This window comes from Gobio gobio (assembly GCF_949357685.1).
Source record: "Gobio gobio genome assembly, chromosome: 3".
NCBI classification, from domain to species: Eukaryota; Metazoa; Chordata; class Actinopteri; order Cypriniformes; family Gobionidae; genus Gobio; species Gobio gobio.
The window spans coordinates 61074885-61096512 of NC_137099.1; the positions used below are offsets into that span (position 1 = coordinate 61074885).

Sequence of the window (21628 nt, forward strand, 5' to 3'; positions counted from 1 at the left end):
TTACTCTCACACAAATCTATAGCCACTTTCTGCCATGGCCTACAGGGGAGCTCACTAGGTATTAACGGCTCCTTCTTCTGTGTGTTCCTGTTTTCTCTGCAAAATGCACACTGCTGTACTGTTTTTTCAATCTCACCAGACATTCCAGGCCACCATACGGATTGGTAAGCTCTTTCTCTGCACTTTACCAGGCCTTGGTGTCCGTCATGGATTCTTTCTAAGATGACCTTCCTCATTTCCGTGGGAATGATGATACGGTTATCTCTAATGACCAACCCATCTATCTCAGATAGTTCTCCTCTCACTTGGTAGAAGTCCTTGACTACCTCAGGCACCCTTCCAGCATAATTAGGCCACCCACTCTTGATGAAGCCTATGACCGTCTGGAGCTGTCTATCATTTCCAGTGTGCTGCCTTAGCTCTGCCATCCGGCGCGGTGTGGCTGTGGAAAGTTTCCTATTCCTGCGACTTTAGTTGGGTCTGCCCTGACACCTGCTTCATCGATTAGATGACCCAAGAAGCGAACCTGTCTCTGTTTAAACTTGCACTTTGCCTGGTTTAACTTGAGCCCTGCTTCCTCAATGACCTTCAACACCTCCGCCAGTCGTCGGTCATGTTGCTCCTCTGTCTCTGCGTGAATCAAAATATCATCCATAAAGATCTCTGTCCCTTCTAGGCCAGCCAGAGTTTCCGACATTTTCCTCTGGAAAATTTCGGGAGCACTTGTAATTCCGAAAGGAAGACGGCGGAAAGCATACCTCCCAAACGAAGTGATAAAAGTGGTGAGTATCCTGCTCTCCTCGTGCAGAGGGATCTGATAAAATCCACTTGCTGCGTCCAGTGACGTGAACACTTTAGAACCGGCAAGCTTTGGCATTATTTCCTCCACTGTGGGCAGGACATACTTCTCCCTTTTCACAGCTCTGTTCAATTTCCTGAGGTCTGCACAGAGACGGACCTCCCTCTTATTGGGTTTGAGCACCGGGACCATAGCAGCGCACCATTCTGTCGGCTGTGTTACTTTTTCAATTATTCCCTCATCCTCCATGCGCTGCAGTTCTTTTTTTACCAGCGGTACCAGTGGCAGGGGTATCCGCCTGGCTGTCGGCACTGCATATGGCTGGGCATCGTCGCGTAGGGCTATTCTGACTGGCTCGGTTTTCAATAATCCGCTTGATCCAAACACACCACTGACCTCATCCATCCTCTTCACCAGACCCATCTCCACTGCCTCCTCGCGGCCCAGTAGACAGCTTTTCCCATCTGTCACGTACACCTTAAGGGAGTACTTTCTCTCCTTATAGCTGGTAGTACCCTGGAACATGCCTATGCAGCTGAGATCGCCCCCTGGGCTAACAAAACGTGTGTCTGGAGGCTCTAGTTTAATTTTAGGAGTCATCTTTTTAAATGTCTCTTTATCAATAATGGTAGCATCAGCTCCTGTATCAATTTTAAAGCTTACTACCACATTGTTTACAGGTAAGCCTACAGTCCATGTATCCACATTATCCTCCCTGTCAACTGCTCCAAGGAAGTATGTCTGTCCAGGCTGTTCGCTTGTGACTTCCCTCACTGCTTTAGAATGACATTTGCGTTCCCAATGTCCTCCTTTGTGACACTTATTACACTTGCTTTTTAATGCAGGACAATGTCTTTCATCAGAATGTTGTGGCTTACCGCACCTCCCACACTCCTCCTTTGTGTTGGGTCCATGGCTGTTGTTCTCCCGTCGCTGACTCTTTTTTCTATACTGTCCAACCTTCCCTTTGACAGCATTAACATTGGCCAGCTGAGCATCCGGTCGATTGGCTTGAAGATTGACCTGCCTCGTTATCGCCTCTGTCTGACGCACACTTTCAATCACATGCGTCAACGTTAGGTCTGGTTTGAGCTGGAACTGGCGGGAAAGTTCCTTGTCCGCTATTCCTACCACGAGACGATCCCTTATGTGTTCATCTCTTGTAGCCCCGAATTGACAGTGCTCAGCTAATTCATATAATGTCCTGATGTACATCTCTGCCGTTTCCCCGGATTGCTGACTCCGTTGGTAGAAACATGCGCGCTCGTGTATGATGTTGCGTCGTGGAATAAAGTAGTCGTCAAATTTTTTCATGACAACTTCAAAGTCCTTCTTTTCATCTTCCACTGCAAACTCAAACGAACTGAATATCTTTTCAGCTTCACTGCCCATCGCGTAGATCAGCGAACTTACTTGAATCTCGCCGTCATCTTTGTATAACTTTGTGGCCAACCGATAGCGGCGAAATCTCTGTTTCCACTCTGGCCATTCAGTTGGGCTCTCAAACTTAAACTCGCTCGGTGGGCTAAACTTCGCCATGTCTTCTGTAGCGTTACCGACACACAGGCTATTCTGACACCATGTAATGTCTGTATATATCCTTTACAGGCATCTGTTAATACTTTAAAGACACCGACTCGTGAGTTCTTTCTGTGTTCGGTTTATTAGCTTCACCGCATGCACAACATAACCAAAACATCCGGTCTATCTCTTCTTCTCTGGCTTCCCCGCCCTAGACTAGAACAACGACCCCTCTAGGTTACTACCTGTCATTACACTCTCTGCAGTTGTTTTTTTAGTTACTAGAACTCTTGTGTAAGTGAACTACACTAACTGAGCATTTGTCAGTACAACATACTATTCCTATTTCACTTGCATGCTTTTTTTAAAGTCTAAATAAATTAATTTTACAGTGTAGTGTCTCACAAACCGAACCTCTCTGACACTTCCATTCAGACAGGGGCGCCCCGACCTTAGTACTGTTTATTTATTATGCATGAAATCTTTTTATTTATTATGTATATGTTGTGATTATTTTAACTACTTTTCTATGTAAAGCACTTTGAATTACCATTGTGTATGAAATGTGCTATATAAAAAAAAACTTTTAAAAGAACCACCTCATGATGATTATCTTCATGAAGAACACAAATGGAAATTAAACTCGGATGATAGAGTACTGTTTCCATCTGTTACTGTTTCAGATTCTTTTCAGCCGGTCACTTCCACAACATCTACCAGTCCCACTACTTCAGGTAAATGTGTTGCCAGACTAATGTAGCTTTCACAAGAAGCTCCTCATAATAAATATCTTCACGAAGAAGTCAAGTCAACTTTATTTATATAGAGCTTTTAACAATGTAGATTGTTTCAAAGCAGCTTTACAGTGTTAAACAGGAAAATAATGCAGCATAATTTTATTCAGCTGTATAGCCATTCTGGAAAAAACGCTGATGTCATCAGTTCATTTCAATTATCACACAGTGACAGTGTGGGCTTTAGATCAATAATTCGATCAGTAATTTAGTTTAAATGGTTAATTTAGTTTATTAATTAGATTTATTTCGATGTTTAGTTGAAAAATGTAGTGTCCCCAACTGAGCACGCCAAGCCAGAGGCAACAGTGGCAAGGAAACCAAAACCCCATTAGGTGACCTAATGGAGAAAAATAAACCTTGGGAGAAACCACAAGTTCTCCTCTGGCCATGCCAGTTCTCCTCTGGCCAAGAACACAGCAATTCAGCATCTTAGTCTGATCTAACATCTGTTTCCATCTGTTACTGTTTCAGTTTCTTTACAGCCGGTCACTTCCACAACATCTACCAGTCAAACTACTTCTACAGGTGAGGATGATTCTGGACTGCGACTATAGAAATGCAACCCTCCAAAATCGTCTTCATGAAGAACACATTAATTCAGCATCTGAGTCTGATTTGATGTTTTCATTAAAAAAAATGCAGTTGCTTTACAGCCGGTCACTTCCACAACATCTACTAGTTCTACTTCTACAGGTGAGGATGTTGCCGGACTAAATGTGGCTTTCAAAAGAAGATCTTCCTTATAATTGTCTTCATTAACAACACAGTAAATCATCATCTGACTCTCATTTAACATCTGTTTCCATCTGTTATTGTTTCAGTTTCTTTACTGCCAGTCACTTCCACAACATCTACTAGTTCTACTTCTTCAGGTGAGGTTGGTTCTAGACTGAATGTAGCCTTTTAAACCAGTGTTGATATTTTTGTCAGTATTTTGTTTGTCACCGCTGTTGAGATTCATATATTGATACTTGATGGCTGTGTGTCTAAACACAGTTCATTACTTGCATAATGTATTTTTGACAGTGTTCATATTTGCTGTTGAATCTCAAACTGTAAAATAATCAATGCTTAAGTTACACATCAAGCATATACACAGTAAAATCCCCAGAGTTAAATTAACACTGCTCAGAGAACATTTGGTCCCACTCTACAGAGTGTTAAAGTAACACTGAATCAGTGTTAAAGTTAATGAGATAATTGAGAGATTAATTAAGTGATGATTGGCCATTAGTGATGAAAACCTGATGATAATGAGTAGAATCACTGAAGGAAAGAGAAAAAGAAAAACACAAGAACTACGACTGACTATAAAAAAGACATTAAATCTCTGAAGATCTCAGCAGAGGAGGATTAAACAACTCCACAAACAGCATTACCAGCTTCACACATTACTAACCAGACTGACTTTATTTCTGTCAGACGTCTCTTATTGAGAATTAACAAATGTTTTGTTTGATTTTGTTGTGAAAATTGTTAGTTTTTAATGTGACCATCATGGTGATCAGTGTTTTCTTTAGTTGGGCAGTTTGATGACTTTTTAACATTAGTGTTTCTCTGGCTGCTGTAACTGAGTTTGCTATTGCAAGAGTAAACACAATCAGATGCTGTCGGCTGCTCGATGATGAGAATATGATCATTGTATAATGATTTAATTCATTGATTTTATGACTGAGTATGAGCAATATACTATTCACTTTTTTTATTGTGATTTTAGAAAAGATCCAACACTGTTTTAATCAGAAAAGCTGAATAAGTTTTGCAACCGATTGTACACTAATCATTTCTAACTCCTGCGAGATGAACTCACACACAGACATCAAGAATCTGCCTATGAATCTCAACAATGGTGACATGCTTCATGCCACAATGCATTCTGGGAGCCATAGATGAGTTTTGCGTGATGCACCCAGAATGCATTGTGGCATGAAGCATGTCACCATTGTTGAGATTCATAGGCAGATTCTTGATCTCTGTGTGTGAGAAAAACTCGCAGGAGTTAGAAGTGCTTATTGTGTGATGTGTTAGTAAACCGCAGTACAAATCTTACGTAAAATTTTTTTGATAATTGTTTAGTTTCTCTGATGATAACATTGCTGGATCTTCTGCCCTAGAATCACAATGCTCCTATGATCAATGACTTTCAGGGGATCAGCAAATTAGGCACTATATGATGATAACAACTGTATCATAAACAACAAGCGTCAAGATTTTCTTGCCATTTTCACCGTAACGAACAGTTACAGCAGCCAGAGAAAAACTTATGTTGGCAAGTCAAGGGTCAAGAGCCCAATTAAAGCAAACACTAATCACAATAATGGTAACTTCAAACAACTTTAATTTTCAATAAAACATCAACATCTAAACCTCAATAAGAGCTTCTGTAGTCATCTGATAGAAATAAAGTCTGTCTGGTTAGTAGTGTGTGAAGCTGGTAATGCTGTTTGTGGAGTTGTTTAATCCTCCTCTGCTGAGATCTTCAGAGATTGAATGTCTTTTTTATAGTCAGTCGTAGTTCTTGTGTTTTTCTTTTTCTCTTTCCTTCAGTGATTCTACTCATTATCATCAGGTGTTCACCACTAATGGTCAATTATCACTTAATTAATCTCTTAATTATCTCATTAACTTTAACACTGATTCAGTGTTACTTTAACACTCTGTAGAGTGGGACCAAATGTTCTCTGAGCAGTGTTAATTTAACTCTGGGGATTTTACTGTGTACTCAGAGATTTAGACTCTGAATGACACAAGTAAATTGTTATGTAATGTTAAAGTCATCTTGAAAACATATTGTGACAAGATCATATTTTCTCTTGTCAAAGCTAATGCACTTTATAAACACAAAGTTGCATCATCTCGAAGAAAAAATAATGTTAAAAAGGAAAGGATCACAGCCCAACTAAATCAAACACTGATCACCATAATGGTGACCTGAAACAAAACATTCCGTTAATTCTCAATAAGACGTTTTGTAGATGTATGACATAAATAAAGTCAAATTGGTTAATAATATAAGTGCAATAATGTGTAATGGCTGGAAGCCAGTTGGTGTTGTTGTGTATCTCTTTTTTCTGTTCTTGTTGTTTCTCTTTCCTTCAGTGATTCTGCTCATTATCTTCAGGTGTTCATCACTAATGGTCAATCATCAATTAAATTAATCACTTAATTATCTCATTAACTTCAACACTGCTTCAGTGTTACTTTTAACAGCCTGTACTGGACTCATATGTACACTGAGGGTGCTCATTTAACACTGAGGATTTTGCTGTGCAGCAATTCAGGATCTGAGTCTGATCTAACATCTGTTATTGTTTCAGTTGCTGTACAGCCGGTCACTTCCACAACACCTATTCATTCTACATCTACAGGTGAGGATGATTTACGACTGTGATAATGAAGTGCAACCCTCTATAATCAGAGTCTTCATGAAGCACACATTAGTTCATATGGGAATCACCAGCAGGGTGTTAAAGTAACACTGAAGCAGTGTTAGAGTTAATAAGATACTTAAGTGATTCATTGAGTGATGATTGTTTGATTATTGAACACACCTGATGATAATGAGCAGAATCACTGAAGGACAGAGAAACACAACTACAGCCACAGCTTAAGATGACATCAACTGAAAAGACATTAAATCGCTCTTATTATAAACCAGACTGACTTTATTTCTGTCATTTTTCTACAGTTCTTTTTGAGAATTAACAGAGGTTTAGAGGTTGATGTTTTATGGGAAATGTTTGCTCACTGTTATGGAGATCAGTGTTTATTTTGGTCGGGCAGTTTGACTTGGCATTTTATGTCAATTTGTGGTCTTAGTATCAGAGTTTACTGAAACACATACTTTGTTGCAATGGAAGCCATAAACATAAATTATCAGGTGAAAAAGTTATCATCATAAAGATATTTATTTTTTTGACCAAACTAATCTTTGAGAAAAGTGAATAATAGAAATGAAAATAAAAGTTGTTTTAGTAGATTTTCTCCATAAATGCTTTACTGCCACAGATCAGTCATCCTAAATTTTGATTTTTAGATACATTTAAGGAGGATAAATGTGTGTCCACACAGACACCAAGAATCATCATATGATTCTCAACAATGGTGACATGCTGCAATGCATGCTGTGAGTTATGACCCACTGAGCAAAGTTATGTCCAAAAGATGTCTTTTCAATGTCTTTGCCCCTAGAGGCGTACGTTGAAAAGACGTCCACTGAGGAGCCAGAATGAAAGTTTTTATGACGTCTGTTTTTGACGTGTTCTGCACGTCCGATATAGACGTTCATGGAACCTCAAGGTTAAAAACTAGTTCAAATTGTGGACATATTTTCCATTTGTAATTGCAAAGCAACTCACAGACAGTGTGTGTTTGTCCAGAAATCATGAAAATAAAAGAAACTTAGCTCACACCTTTAGACACTTTAGACAACTTAGCATCTGTAATTCACACATCTTTGGATCGTGAGAGAATCGTGGGATTCAATCCAGGATCTTCTTGCTGTGAGGAGACAGTGTTTCCCACTGAGACACTGGTGCTGCCCTTAATCACAGACATAAGACACACTTTGACTATTTCTGTCAGACGTCTACAGAAGCTCTTACTGAGAATTAACAGAGCTTTAGATGTTGATGTTTATGGTTAATTTGAAGTCACCATTGTGGTGGGAAGCGTTTGCTTTAGTTGGGCTCTTGGTCCCCATATTTGTGATCGCCTTTCTTCGGATGTTATAACTGTGTGTGTGAGTGAAACACAATAGTTGTGGCTGAGAAAGCAAAGACAAAGTTACGTTAGGTGTTGTCAACTACTTGTTGATGACTAAATTGTCAAAAAGTGAGCATCTATGTTATATTTTAATTTTTGTGTTCTTTTTCGGCAAACAAATACCAATAGCAATAAAATTATCTTTTGTCCTGAAGGATGATAAATTAAAGTAAACAAAAGTTGGTTTGCAGTATGTGCACACAACATTTTGAGCAAAGATTTCACCTAGTCACACACAATCAAAACAGAAAAGCTTCATGCTGCAATGCCTGATGGGTAGTTTCATAGTACAAAACTCATGCTTGATTGTCACCGTTGTTGTGAAGCATATGCAAAATCTTGATGTCTGTGTGTGACTATGTAAAAAATTAGCTTGAAACGTTTTGTACACATACTGTTTTATCATCCTTCAGGATAAATTATATTTTGATGCCATTGGTGCCAATACAGTAGATTCACAAGCTTATTGTGGTTTTAATAAATGACTATTTGCCAAACAAGCACACAAAACTTAAAACTAGTGCTGTCAGTTAAACGCGTTATTAACGGCGTTAACGCAAACCTATTTTAACGGCGTCAATTTTTTTATCGCGAGATTAACGTTCTTTTTGGTCTAACAAACTTTGTAGTTTTTTCACATGCTGTTGCAACAACTAGTAACGTTAGAAAAACTACAACACCACTCCGGATGTAGCTAGACCGGAAACAAAATATCAGGCACGCTGCGGCTGCCCGCACTCGTTTGGGCCATTAAAAGAGTAGACGTGGATGGCAAGCGTGAGACGCCGAAATGAGAAACGTATTAAGCCATGGTTTAACTCAGGGGTCTTCAACTAAAAGTGCTTGTCTTGAGCGCTGCTTTCTGCTCTGATGGTGCGTAGCCTACACACCAGACGCGAATGAAGCGTTTTGCGCGAGTGATTTAAGTCAATGCAAAGACGCAAATAGACATTCTGCGGCGCGGATTAAGCGGTGTGCATGTCGCGTCATTCGCGTCCGGTGTGAGCGCACCATCAGTCTCTTCTTCACTGCATGCTTGACCGCGCGTCTGGGTCTGAACGTAGTAACAGTGAGCATTGCAACGTTAACTGTTTCATTATGTCAAAAGGCTTCGCGGTCCGGATGGACGCATCTCGCGGTCCGGATTCGGACCGGAGTCCGCTAGTTGGCGACCCCTGGTTTAACTGCACTATAGGCGGAGTCCTAGTTTACCTTGCATGTGCACTTTGTAATTTTATTTTGTATCACCCTGTTTTGATCCCTTAGAAAGGGCTGTTGAAGGGGCTGTTTGTGCAACAAAGTATTTGTTTCACCCTTTTATTGATGGGCAGTGTTACATTGTGTGAGCGATTATTTGCTCCAAGTGAGAATGTTGGTGTGAAATCGAACACTAAAGTATGCCAATGTTGTTTTCAATAAAACAAACATTTGAACAAAGCAAGCCGATCCACTTTTCTATGTTGATACGAGCATTAAAATAAGAAAAAATAATGGGACAAAAAGAAATCAAGGGACATTTAGAATAAATAAAAATGTGCGATTAATTGTGATTAATTGTGAGTTAACTATGACATTAATGCGATTAATCGCGATTAAATATTTTAATCGTTTGACAGCACTACTTAAAACACAACATCAGATGCTCACTTTTGAAAAGTTTAGTCATCAACAATGAGCTGACAACACCTGATGTCACTTTATCTTTGTTTTCTCAGTCACAACTACTGTGTTTCACACACACAGTTACAGCAGCCAAAGAAAAACTAACATAAAATCAGGGATTCTCTCACGAGCCAAAGATGTGTGAATTACAGATGCTAAGTTGTCTAAAGTGTCTAAAGGTGTGAGCTAAGTTTCTTTTATTTTCATGATTTCTAGACAAACATGTTTTATTAAAATTATGACAAAGCTGCAGCCCCTTTAAGAACGGATGCACAGAATGACACACATCCGGGATTCCCCACGTTAACTTGAACTGTTTAACTTACTTAAGACATAACTGACTGTTTAAATCAAGTGAATACCTCACATGACAAGGTTTCTGAGATAATTGTGTGCATTTTACAGAAAGATAATTGATTTCGGGATCGCCTGCTGTCTGAGAGAGGCTTATTTTAACACATGCATGTCCCGTTCATTATTCTACATTCATGCAGGTTTCCTTGTCAAAATGTCAAAAAGTTTTAGTACAGTCAGTGCTGCGTTATATACGCTATATTCACATTCCGCAATATAAAAAGGTAATGTTAACGTTTACAGCAAAATCACTAACAATAGTCAGTATCATCAGATCGCCATAACACCCAGCCCTATCTTAACAATATTACAACAAAACACAGAAACAGAATATGTAAGTTAATCACGATTAGCATATGACTTTAATGCACTAACGTTATATCTTGATAAGCAGTAGAAACAATATAAAGGGATTTACGTTACCTTCTGCCGTCTGCTGTCCGCCATTGGAAACTTAGTCTGTTCGTATTCATGTTTTTTCGTTCTCAGTCGACATCCCACAATCAAAATTCGTCCAAAATAAATAAGATTTTAACAGGTTTAAAATGATCCATGCAATGCCATTAATGGACAGAAGAAGCCGTCCTGTTGAAGATTAGAAGCCGCGATCGCGTCGCGTCCCCGCGAGCCACGAGCAACTCCAACGACAACGGGTGTATAATTCAAACTGAAATTATTTTTATTAATTTTATTGAAAATTTAAATAAGGAAAAATCTGTAAACGAATAGTGTTTTCTCTAAAACGTTTAATGTAAATTTCTGTGAAGTTTTTTAACTTTATTTGACTTAAGATATTTGACTTATTTTACGGTTTTTGTTTTGCAGCTGTAGCTGCTGTTTTTTTTAGGTTTTTATTTTTACAGTGTAAATATAAAACTAATAAGATTTACTTTAAAATGACAAAGAATAATGTTAAATTGTTAGTATGGACATAAACATAAACCTTTAATATAATGAGCTAAATATTGTATTACAGTTGTTAATTTACAGATATTGTTTGTAATTTTGCATGAATTTGTTATTTATGAAAACAGAAAAATAATACAGTGATGTTCCTGTATAAAAAAATGAGAATTACTGTAATTTGTCATTAATGATATAATCCTTAAAATAACAGTCAAGTTGTTTATTTAGATATTGTTTGTAATTTTACATCTTTTAAACATAATTCAAAATTACAAGAAAATACTGTAAAAAACTGAAGTTTTTTTCTGTAAAATTAGGATTATTTTTATTGGTTGCCTTATTTTTATTGGTAACCTTATTGGTTGCACCTACATTTATTGTGAGTGGTGGATTTCAAACCTCAAAACGCCCCTCTTTTGCAGCGTGTTAAAGTTAAGAATCTTGGAGTGACACTTTTTGTTAACAGTTGCAGAGCTGAAAGATCTGCTTGTGTTTCTGTGTTTCTTGAGCAAGTGAATCCCTGCTCTTTTTTATTCTATATTTTTATTTTGAGCATATCAGTTTTTGGTGTTTTTAAAACAAACTTTTTAATTTTCCACATTTCATCTCCTTTTTATTTAATTCTATTATTGCCTACAATTTGTAAAACTTTGCAAAAATTGTTTGGGGATATTCTAAAATGTTTGGTTAATTATCCTTTGTTAATTCCATTACATTTCTTTGTTTATTTCATTACATATTCAGATTTTTTTGTGAACGTATATGTTCAGACAGGGTTTTTATTTTGTACTGTTTTTATAAAAAATATTTGATTTAGAGACTCTTTTCATGCAGGGGTTTTAAGGCCCAGACACACCATTCTGATGGTTTGACCCAGACCCAGGCAACGTGAACCAACCCCACAGTCGGCTTTAGTCATTGCTCGTTCAGTTTAGTGTTTCAGGGCCTTAAGAATTCTTTTTTCTGTGTAAAAAGCTTGTTTGCTGTAGCCTACAGTAGACCAGAGATAATTCTCAATCCTGAAGTGCTCCCCTGCCCCCCTCCTTCTGAGAACAGCCAGCACAAGTGTCAGTCATTAACATATGAAAGGTCTTCTTCACACCTAACAGTCTTCAGTCCTAGCACACCCAGCAGTGTTTCAGCTGTATATGTCCGTGAAATTTCACGGATTCCTGTATACGTCCGCATACGTGAGGTTTCCGGGTTTTTCTGGAAATATACTGTTCCGTGTTACTCTGATCCGCTTTTTCCCACATACATCCGGTAAACATCAAATTACACAGGAGTATACCATGCCCGGATAGTGCCGGATTTCAGTGTTTTCATGCAGTGAATCCTGTTCATCTCAAGAGCTTCTGTCTGACAGAAATAAAGTCAGTCTGGTCAGTGATAACAAGTGAAAAGCGGAGAAAGCATTTGAAAAAGACATTGAAAAAGACATTGAAAAAGAGGCATGATGTGATTGGCTGCCAAAACACCCACTGCTGTTCATCCAGAGTAACATTTAACACACATTGTGTGTTATATCTACACAACATGTGTCAAAATACCATCAACACACTCAGTGTGTTGTTTTTTAACACATCTCTTTTTAGAGTGTATATCAGACATGCAGAACACGTCAAATACAGACGTCATAAAAACTTTCATTCTGGCTCCTCAGTGGACGTCTTTTCAACGTACGCCTCTAGGGGCAAAGACATTGAAAAGACGTCTTTTGGACATAACTTTGCTCAGTGGGTGCAAAATAATGTGTAATCTGTTTTGTATTTGTGTCAGCGTTGTTGATTCTTTGCATATAGATATGCTGAATATCTGTTGTTACTTTTTCTTTCTACGAGAATACAAACAATTAACTTTTATTTAACAATTAAAGAAAAACATTATCAAATACTCCACAGTGCTCACAGGTTTTATTTGCAAAGCTCAATTGTGATTTCAGAGTCAGACCACAGGACAATGTGTAGAAAATCTACTTGACCAGATAGAGAACATTACAGCTGAAGTTCACCCTTTGATCGTAAGACAAATATGACAAAATAATCATTATTTGTCACTTGCATAAATGATCATGTAGCAATGCTTTCTTTTGTTTCAAAGTTTACAAATAATCTTATTTATATGATTACTATAATAGGATGTGAAAATGTTTTTGAATATGGTCGTCAATGCTTCAGAGAAGGTTGTAGAGTTATCATCAGCTGACCCAAATAAACTGGTGTCAGATGGAAACCGTGTGTTAAAAGCCAGCGAGAAGCTTGTGTCCATGCTGGTGAAGCCAACAGATACTAGTGACTATGTTAGTTTCACTCTTGACACTGTGGGTAAGTGAACCAAACTGTGAAAATACTGACTGCTCAAGTCTAGAAGACCTTTCACTTTTTTAGATGACCCAATTGTTAATACGGATTCATTGGCATAATTGTATTTTTTAATCAGATGTAGAAATCTTCATGGTTGGACCAAATGTCACCTTAGATAAAATCCCTCGACTTGACGCAACAAATTCTTCTATGGACATTGATCTCATTGGGATCGCCAAGAACAACCATCAAACAAGTACATTAAATGTCTTGATGTGATTTGTATCAAAAACTTTGAAGAAAATGACATAAAACCACTAAGTCACATTGTTTTTGTTTTACAGAGTTGAATTGGAAGTTTATTTGTTTTGTTTCTGTCACACAGGATCAGCTGCTGTGGCATTCATGAGCTACAACACAATGGAGAATCTACTGAAGCCCGACTTTTTCAACACACCAAATGGCACAGTTAAAACCATGATGTCCACTGTGATCTCAGCTACTCTTCCCAAAACCACCAACACTAAACTCACCAAACCAGTCAACTTCACCCACAGACACATCAGAGTGAGATGCTGAAATGTGTTTTTGTCCAACCTGTGAACTGAAAACGTCCCAGGTTTTGAATGTAACCATGGTTCCCTGAGAAGGGGAATGAGACACTGCGTCCTTGGACGCTAATGGGGAATGCCTCCAGTATGACCGGTGTCTGAAGCACGTGTCAAAACATGACAATAACATTGGCCAGCATCAGTCTGACATCACTACTGGTGCAACCAGAGTATAAATAGGGCACCTGTAGTGCATGTCATTCACTTCTTGTCTCAAGGAGACATCCCACTGAGCCAAGTTATGTCCAAAAGACGTCTTTTCAACGTCTTTGCCACTAGAGGCGTACGTTGAAAAGACGTCCACTGAGGAGCCAGAATGGAAGTTTTTATGACGTCTGTTTTTGACGTGTTCTGCACGTCCGATATAGACGTTCATGGAACCTCAAGGTTAAAAACTAGTAATGTGCTCATTGTGGACATATTTCCCATTTGTAATTGCAAAGCAACTCACAGACAGTGTGTGTTTGTCCAGAAATCATGAAAATAAAAGAAACTTAGCTCACATCTTTAGACACTTTAGACAACTTAGCATCTGTAATTCACACATCTTTGGATCGTGAGAGAATCGTGGGATTCAATCCAGGATCTTCTTGCTGTGAGGAGACAGTGTTTCCCACTGAGACACTGGTGCTGCCCTTAATCACAGACATAAGACACACTTTGACTATTTCTGTCAGACGTCTACAGAAGCTCTTACTGAGAATTAACAGAGGTTTAGATGGTGATGTTTGTTTCATTTGAAGTCACCATTGTGGTGGGAAGCGTTTGCTTTAGTTGGGCTCTTGGTCCCTGTGCTTGAGTTAGCTTTTCTTTGTCTGCTGTAACTGTGTGTGTGAAACACAATAGTTGTGGCTGAGAATGCAAAGACAAAGTGATATCAGGTGTTGTCAGCTCCTTGTTGATGAATAAACTTTGGGAAAAAATCATCTGATGTTTTTTTTTTTTTTTTAAGTTTTGTGTGCTTGTTTGGCAAACTAACTTGTGAATGTAACGTACTGGCACCAATAGCATGAAAATTATCACTTGTCCTGAGGATGATAAAACGGTATGTGCACACAATGTTTTGAGCAAATAGTTCATATGGTCACACACAGACATCAAGATTTTGCATATGATTCACAAAAACGGTGACAATCAAGCATGAGTTTTGTACTATGAAGCTACCCATCATGCATTGCAGCAAGAAGCTTTTTTGTTTTGATTGTCACCGTTGTTGTGAAGCATAGGCAAAATCTTGATGTCTGTGTGTGACTAGGTGGAATATTGTGTGCACATACATTTTTATCATCCTTCAAGACAAGTGATCATTTTGATGCTATTGGTGCCAGTACTGTTTTCGCAAGCTTATAGTGGAAATAATAAAATATTAAAAAGAAACAACACACACAAAACTCACAGGCGCAACATCAGATGCTTGCTATCAGATGATTTAGTCAACAACTTTCTCAGCCACAACTAATGTGTTTCTCACACACAGTTAAAGCAGCCAAAGGAAAGCTAACTTAAGTACAGGGACCAAGAGCCCAACTAAAGCAAACGCTTCCCACCACAATGGTGACTTCAAATGAAACAAACATCAACATCTAAACCTCTGTTAATTCTCAGTAAGAGCTTCTGTAGACGTCTGACAGGAATAGTCAAAGTGTGTCTTATGTCTGTGATTAAGGGCAGCACCAGTGTCTCAGTGGGAAACACTGTCTCCTCACAGCAAGAAGATCCTGGATTGAATCCCACGATTCTCTCACGATCCAAAGATGTGTGAATTACAGATGCTAAGTTGTCTAAAGTGTCTAAAGGTGTGAGCTAAGTTTCTTTTATTTTCATGATTTCTGGACAAACACACACTGTCTGTGAGTTGCTTTGCAATTACAAATGGAAAATATGTCCACAATGAGCACATTACTAGTTTTTAACCTTGAGGTTCCATGAGCGTCTATATCGGACGTGCAGAACACGTCAAAAACAGACGTCATAAAAACTTTCATTCTGGCTCCTCAGTGGACGTCTTTTCAACGTACGCCTCTAGTGGCAAAGACGTTGAAAAGACGTCTTTTGGACATAACTTTGCTCAGTGGGATGGGGAGGCATGCCTGAAGCATGGCAATGTGACGCAGTGTCTCATTCCCCTTTCTTGGGGAACCATGGTTACATTCGTATCCTGAGGCATTCCCTTTCGAAAGATAACCCACACTATGTCCTAGAACACTAATGGGGAACAAATGCTCACTCTGTCATGCTGAAAGAATGAGTGCCATAATTTCAAACATACTAAACCGAAGTCACAGTTCCCCGTCCCAGGAGCTGTCATGACTCTATTACCTAGGGCCAGAAACCCTGGCTACATAGGGCAGCTTAGCTCAGGTCCTGGTATTAAATAATACCTTAAAGGGAATATAGCCAAGGATGTAATTATATCCTGCCACTCGCTACAAGGGACACACCCCTCACAAGTGGAGGTCTCACGTGGGGAGACATTGCAACACTCAAAGAAGCTCTATGAGTGGATGCCTCAGCAGGACCACTCTCTAAAGCGAGAGGAGAATAATCATTTGGAGATGCTCGCCCTCTTGCCCTGTCTTTGGTTCCCACACCAAGATGGACCAGGCCCCCTAGACGTTTGGGGCATGAACCCAGACCAGTGTGGTATACAGGTCTTAAAAGATGCAGACCATGCCATAGCCTCTCTGAACTTCCCGACCAAGGTCTCAACGGATGTGCCAAAAAGTTCAGATGGCAAAACTAGCACATTGAGAAAGGTTCTCTTTCTTCCCGATGTCTGCCGGGTTCACCCAGAGATGGGTCTCCAGGGCCACCATGGCCGATCATGGCAGTTTGTTTTGTGGCACAGAGAGCAAGGTCTGTAGTGTGGTGAAGTTCTGCTATCACCTCAGGGGTGAGTCCCTGACCCTCTTTCAGCAGATTGGCCTGGTAAGCCCCCAACACAGCCATTGTGTACAGAGCAGCCCGGCCACGGTTTGGTTTGCAGAGTGAGAGCCTTAAACGTCAAACCCTTCCCCAGTGAGAGATAGCTAGCCAGCATCTCTTCAACTGGTGGCATTGACTCATATCCAACGCATCCCCTTCACTCTTGCATTATTTGTATGCTGAAATGGGTGAATGCGGGCCAAATATGGTCTCCTCCACCATAACCCTAATTATAACACATCCTGTTACAGCAGCTCGCCCTCATCAACAAATGAAGAATGAGAAATAATAGCCATTCCTATCTCGAATTCCTCGGCTAGCCCCATCTGAGAGCCCCACAATCTCAGTTTTCTCCTCGCCTCAGCTGAAGCAGATCCTGATCCGCTGGCCACAGATGGTAGAAAGGGACAAACAAGAGCGGAGTTTCTTCATGGAGAAACTCTCACAATGCTCGCATTCAGTCCCCTTGAGGACTGAGCGAGCAAACTCCTCGCCAAACTCAGATTGTGTGTATCATCAGGTGTCAGATTTCTTCCTGGAAGCCTGGCATACTGCCTTTGACACGTTTGAACAAATGGCTCCTGAAGACAAAAAAGAGGATGACATGTAGCTACTACAGGCGCTCTGTTTATACACACACACAGTAAAATCCCCAGTGTTAAATTAACACTTCTCAGAGCACATATGGTCCCACTCTACAGAGTGTTAAAGTAACACTGAATCAGTGTTAAAGTTAATGAGATAATTAAGAAATGAATTAAGTGATGATTGACCATTAATGATGACACCTGATGATAATGAGCAAAATCACTGAAGAAAAGAGAAAAAAGAAAAACACAAGAACTACTGACTATTAAAAAGACATTAAATATCTGAAGATCTCAGCAGAGGAGGATTAAACAACTCCACAAACAGCATTACCAGCTTCACACATTACTAACCAGACTGACTTTATTTCTGTCAGACGTCTACAGAAGCTCTTATTGAGGTTTAGATGTTGATGTTTTATTGAAAATAAAAGTTGTTTGAAGTTACCATTATGGTGATTAGTGTTTGCTTTAGTTGGGCTCTTGACCCTTGACTTGTTATCATAACTTTTTCTCTGGCTGTTGTAATTGCTTGTTCCATTGAAAACGGCAAGATAATCTTGATGCTTGTTGTGTATTAGAGGTGTGCGATACCGCTAGATTTGGAATCGATCCGATACCAAGTAAATACAGGGCCAGTATCGCCGATACCAATACCGATACTTTTTACTAATTAAGGTGGATGCGTCTTCAACCTAAATCTTAATGAATTTTCATGACTTTTAATTTTTTTTTGTGATTTGCATTTTGGGTTATTAATCAGTACTACAAAAGCTTTTGTTCAGAAACAATTTTTGGTTACTTCTGCTTTATTTAAATAAACAAAAATACAAAATTATTATTCAAGTAGCATGTTAACAAAAAAAATGTTTCTCCTCTTTAGTGCACTTCAAAATAAATATAAAAAATGTAAAATAAATTCTCCTTGTAAGATATGAGAATAAAATAACGTTTCTCCTCTTTAGTGCACTTTTCAGGATTTGAAAAAAAAAATCATAATGTTTGTACAAATTAGTTGTATTGCCACTGTATTTTAAAGACTTTCTACAAATGGTACAAGTCGCTGTTGTCTCATTATCGGCCTGAAAATACATACAACGCTCCTCTTTCTCTCTGATGCCATTCTCCGTCTCTGACTGACTAGAAATGCGCGCGCGCCTGACTGCTGGTGGAGCGGCGCGCTAGTGGTGAGTCACGTGACGGTACAACACAGGAGAGAGGGGGAGAGCAGTGTCGAGCACGAGCAGCACTCTTGGGAGGAGGATTACAGAGAGCTTGCAATGCTCTGCTCTTTGACAGCAGCAGCATTTTGACAAACTCAGTCAGGTCGCAAAACGAGAGAAACTGAAACTTAAGTATCGATATTTTCACGTTGGTATCGATCAATACCGATACCAACGTTGGTATCGATATTATCAATATTAGTATCGATCTGCCCACCTCTATTGTGTATGAAACAGTTGTTATCATCTTATAATGCCCTTATTTGCTGATCCCCTGAAAGTCATTGAGTATAGTTACCTTTTGACTCTAGGGCAGAAGATCCAGCAATGTTTTAATCAGAAAATGAAATGATTATCCAAAATTGTTTCCCTAAGTTTTGTACAGCGGTTTAATAACACATCAAGCACTTCTGACTTCTGCGAATTTCGCTCACACATAGACATCAAGAATCAGCCTATGAATCTCAGCAATGGTGACATGCCGCAATGCATTCTGGGTGCATCACGCAAAACTCATCTATGGCTCCCAGAATGCATTGTGGCATGAAGCATGTCACCATTGTTGAGATTCATAGGCAGATTCTTGATGTCTGTGTGTGAGTTAATCTCGCAGGAGTTAGAAGTGATTAGTGTACAATCGATTTCAAAACGTATCCAGCTTTTCTGATTCAAACCATGTTGGATCTTTTCTAAAATAACAATAAAAAAAAGTTAATAGTATATTGCTCATACTCAGTCATAAAATCGATGAATTAAATCACTATTCAATGATCATATTCTCAACATCGAGCAGCCGACAGCATCTGATCGTGTTTTCTCTTGCTTTTCTTGCCATAGCATCATCAAACTGCCCAACTAAAGAAAACACTGATCACCATGATGGTCAAATTAAAAACTAACAATTTTCACAACAAAATCAAACAAAAAATCTGTTAATTCTCAATAAGAGACATCTGACAGAAATAAAGTCAGTCTGGTTAGTAATGTGTGAAGCTGGTAATGCTGTTTGTGGAGTTGTTTAATCCTCCTCTGCTGAGATCTTCAGAGATTTAATGTCTTTTTTATAGTCAGTTGTAGTTCTTGTGTTTTTCTTTTTCTCTTTCCTTCAGTGATTCTACTCATTATCATCAGGTGTTCATCACTAATGGCCAATCATCACTTAATTAATCTATTAACTTTAACACTGATTCAGTGTTACTTTAACACTCTGTAGAGTGGGACCATATGTGCTCTGAGCAGTGTTAATTTAACACTGGGGATTTTACTGTGCAGTAGTGAAGTTATAGGCTGTCGCCGGCCAATGTTATTGTTGTGTTTTGACACATGCTTCAGACACCTGAGGCATTCCCTATTAGCGCCCTAGGAATCAGTGCAAGTTCTAATATTCAATGTTATAATATTTTCTGCATTTTCTTTCTTATTTTTGCAGGAGTTTGACCCCAGCGGTTCTCTGTTCTGTGTGTACTGGAATATCAGCGAGTGGATTGTAGATGGTTGTTCTGTTTTAGAGACCAACAGCAGCTTCACTGTGTGTTCCTGTGTTCATCTGTCCACATTCGCTCTCATCATGCAAACCAGCAGCCGCCCACCAGAGGTACGAGAACATTTATAGTGAGCATTGAAGAACAGCACAGATTAGGCACTCATGTACTCTGACATGTCTTCTCAGAGGGACTCACTGATGGACCTGTTGAATTGGGTGTGTGTGCCCGTGGGGCTGGTATTCTTCAGTTTGTCCCTGTTGACCTTTGCCCTTTGTCAGTGGAGTCCTAGAGTGAACAATGTGGCTCGAATCAACATCTGCGTGAGTCTGCTGTTGGCTCACCTTCTGTTCCTGCTCACACAACAGTTCCTGAGCCTCATACGCCGTCAGCAGGTGAGAATGATGAAGGAGCCCTACAGCTCAGCACAGCCTCACTGAGAATCATCATAACCATCTCTCATGCTCTCCAGGTGTTGTGTGCCGTGATATCAGGTGTGCTGCACTTCCTCTTTCTCTCCGGCTTTGTGTGGATGTTCATTGAAGCTGTGCTGCTCTTCATCTGTGTGAAGAACCTATCACAGATCAGCTCCATTAATAGGGAGGTGCTTAGCAGTGGATTTCTGTGTGTGATTGGATATATGGTTGCTCTCGTTGTGGTGGCCATGTCTGCTGTGGTGGATCCTAAGGGCCACGGAAGTGAACAGTGAGTTTATCTGAGTGAATCATTGCTTAACATCTTCATCCATGTTTGTTCATTGATTATCTTCCTCCAAACAGGTGCTGGATTAAAATGGATAACGGCTTCATCTGGAGTTTTCTGGGACCTGTTTGCATGATACTAACAGTAAACACATTTCTCATTAAATTCTTCTCATGACTTTATATCAAATGGTAAGCAATGGGATTAATTACTATTTTCTAATTTGCAGTCAAACACAATTCTCTTCATCAAGATTGTCATCATTCTGAACTCAACTCTCACAAATCTCAATGCTGAAGTTTCACACATGAAACAAACCAAGTAACAAACATTATTGAATTGCTCTATTAAAAAGAACATAATAGTCAATTAAGACACATTAACTCTCACTTTCTCTGCAGGACTATGGTATTTAAAACACTGTCTCAGTTTGTGGTTCTTGGTTGCTCCTGGATTCTGGGTTTCTTCACTAATGGAAATAAGACGCTGGAGATCATCTTCCTGATCTTGAACTCCCAGCAGGGAACCTTCATCTTCCTGATCTATTGTGTCCTCAATAATGAGGTTAGACATTTTTCCATCCTACTCTATGAGTAAACCATTTCAGTGTCTCCAGAGAAAGTATAAGGAAGAAAAGCATCAGTATTTACTTGTAAAAATGCAAATCTAGTATCTTAAAACACCTTTTCTTACCAAAATCAACAAACTATTATGGTTCATGATTCTCAGCTCTTTTTGTCTCGTTCTTATCTAGGTCAGACACACAGTAAAATCCCCAGAGTTAAATTAACACTGCTCAGAGAACATTTGGTCCCACTCTACAGAGTGTTAAAGTAACACTGAATCAGTGTTAAAGTTAATGAGATAATTAAGAGATTAATTAAGTGATAATTGACCATTAGTGGTGAACACCTGATGATAATGAGTAGAATCACTGAAGGAAAGAGAAAAAGAAAAACACAAGAACTACGACTGACTATTAAAAAGACATTC

At 39.2% G+C, this 21628-nt stretch overlaps 1 protein-coding gene across 1 annotated transcript; it reads left to right on the top strand.

Annotated features, from left to right (window-relative positions):
• Positions 1-12961: 12961 nt before the first annotated feature.
• On the top strand, positions 12962-21232 carry LOC307124217 (adhesion G protein-coupled receptor E3-like; the record flags this gene model as incomplete). Its single annotated transcript, XM_079813266.1, has 7 exons — positions 12962-13127; positions 13243-13362; positions 13492-13673; positions 19882-20046; positions 20122-20328; positions 20406-20638; positions 21037-21232. The coding sequence occupies 7 exons, from the start codon at positions 12962-12964 to the stop codon at positions 21230-21232; spliced, it is 1269 nt and encodes a 422-aa protein (XP_079669392.1).
• Positions 21233-21628: the final 396 nt, after the last annotated feature.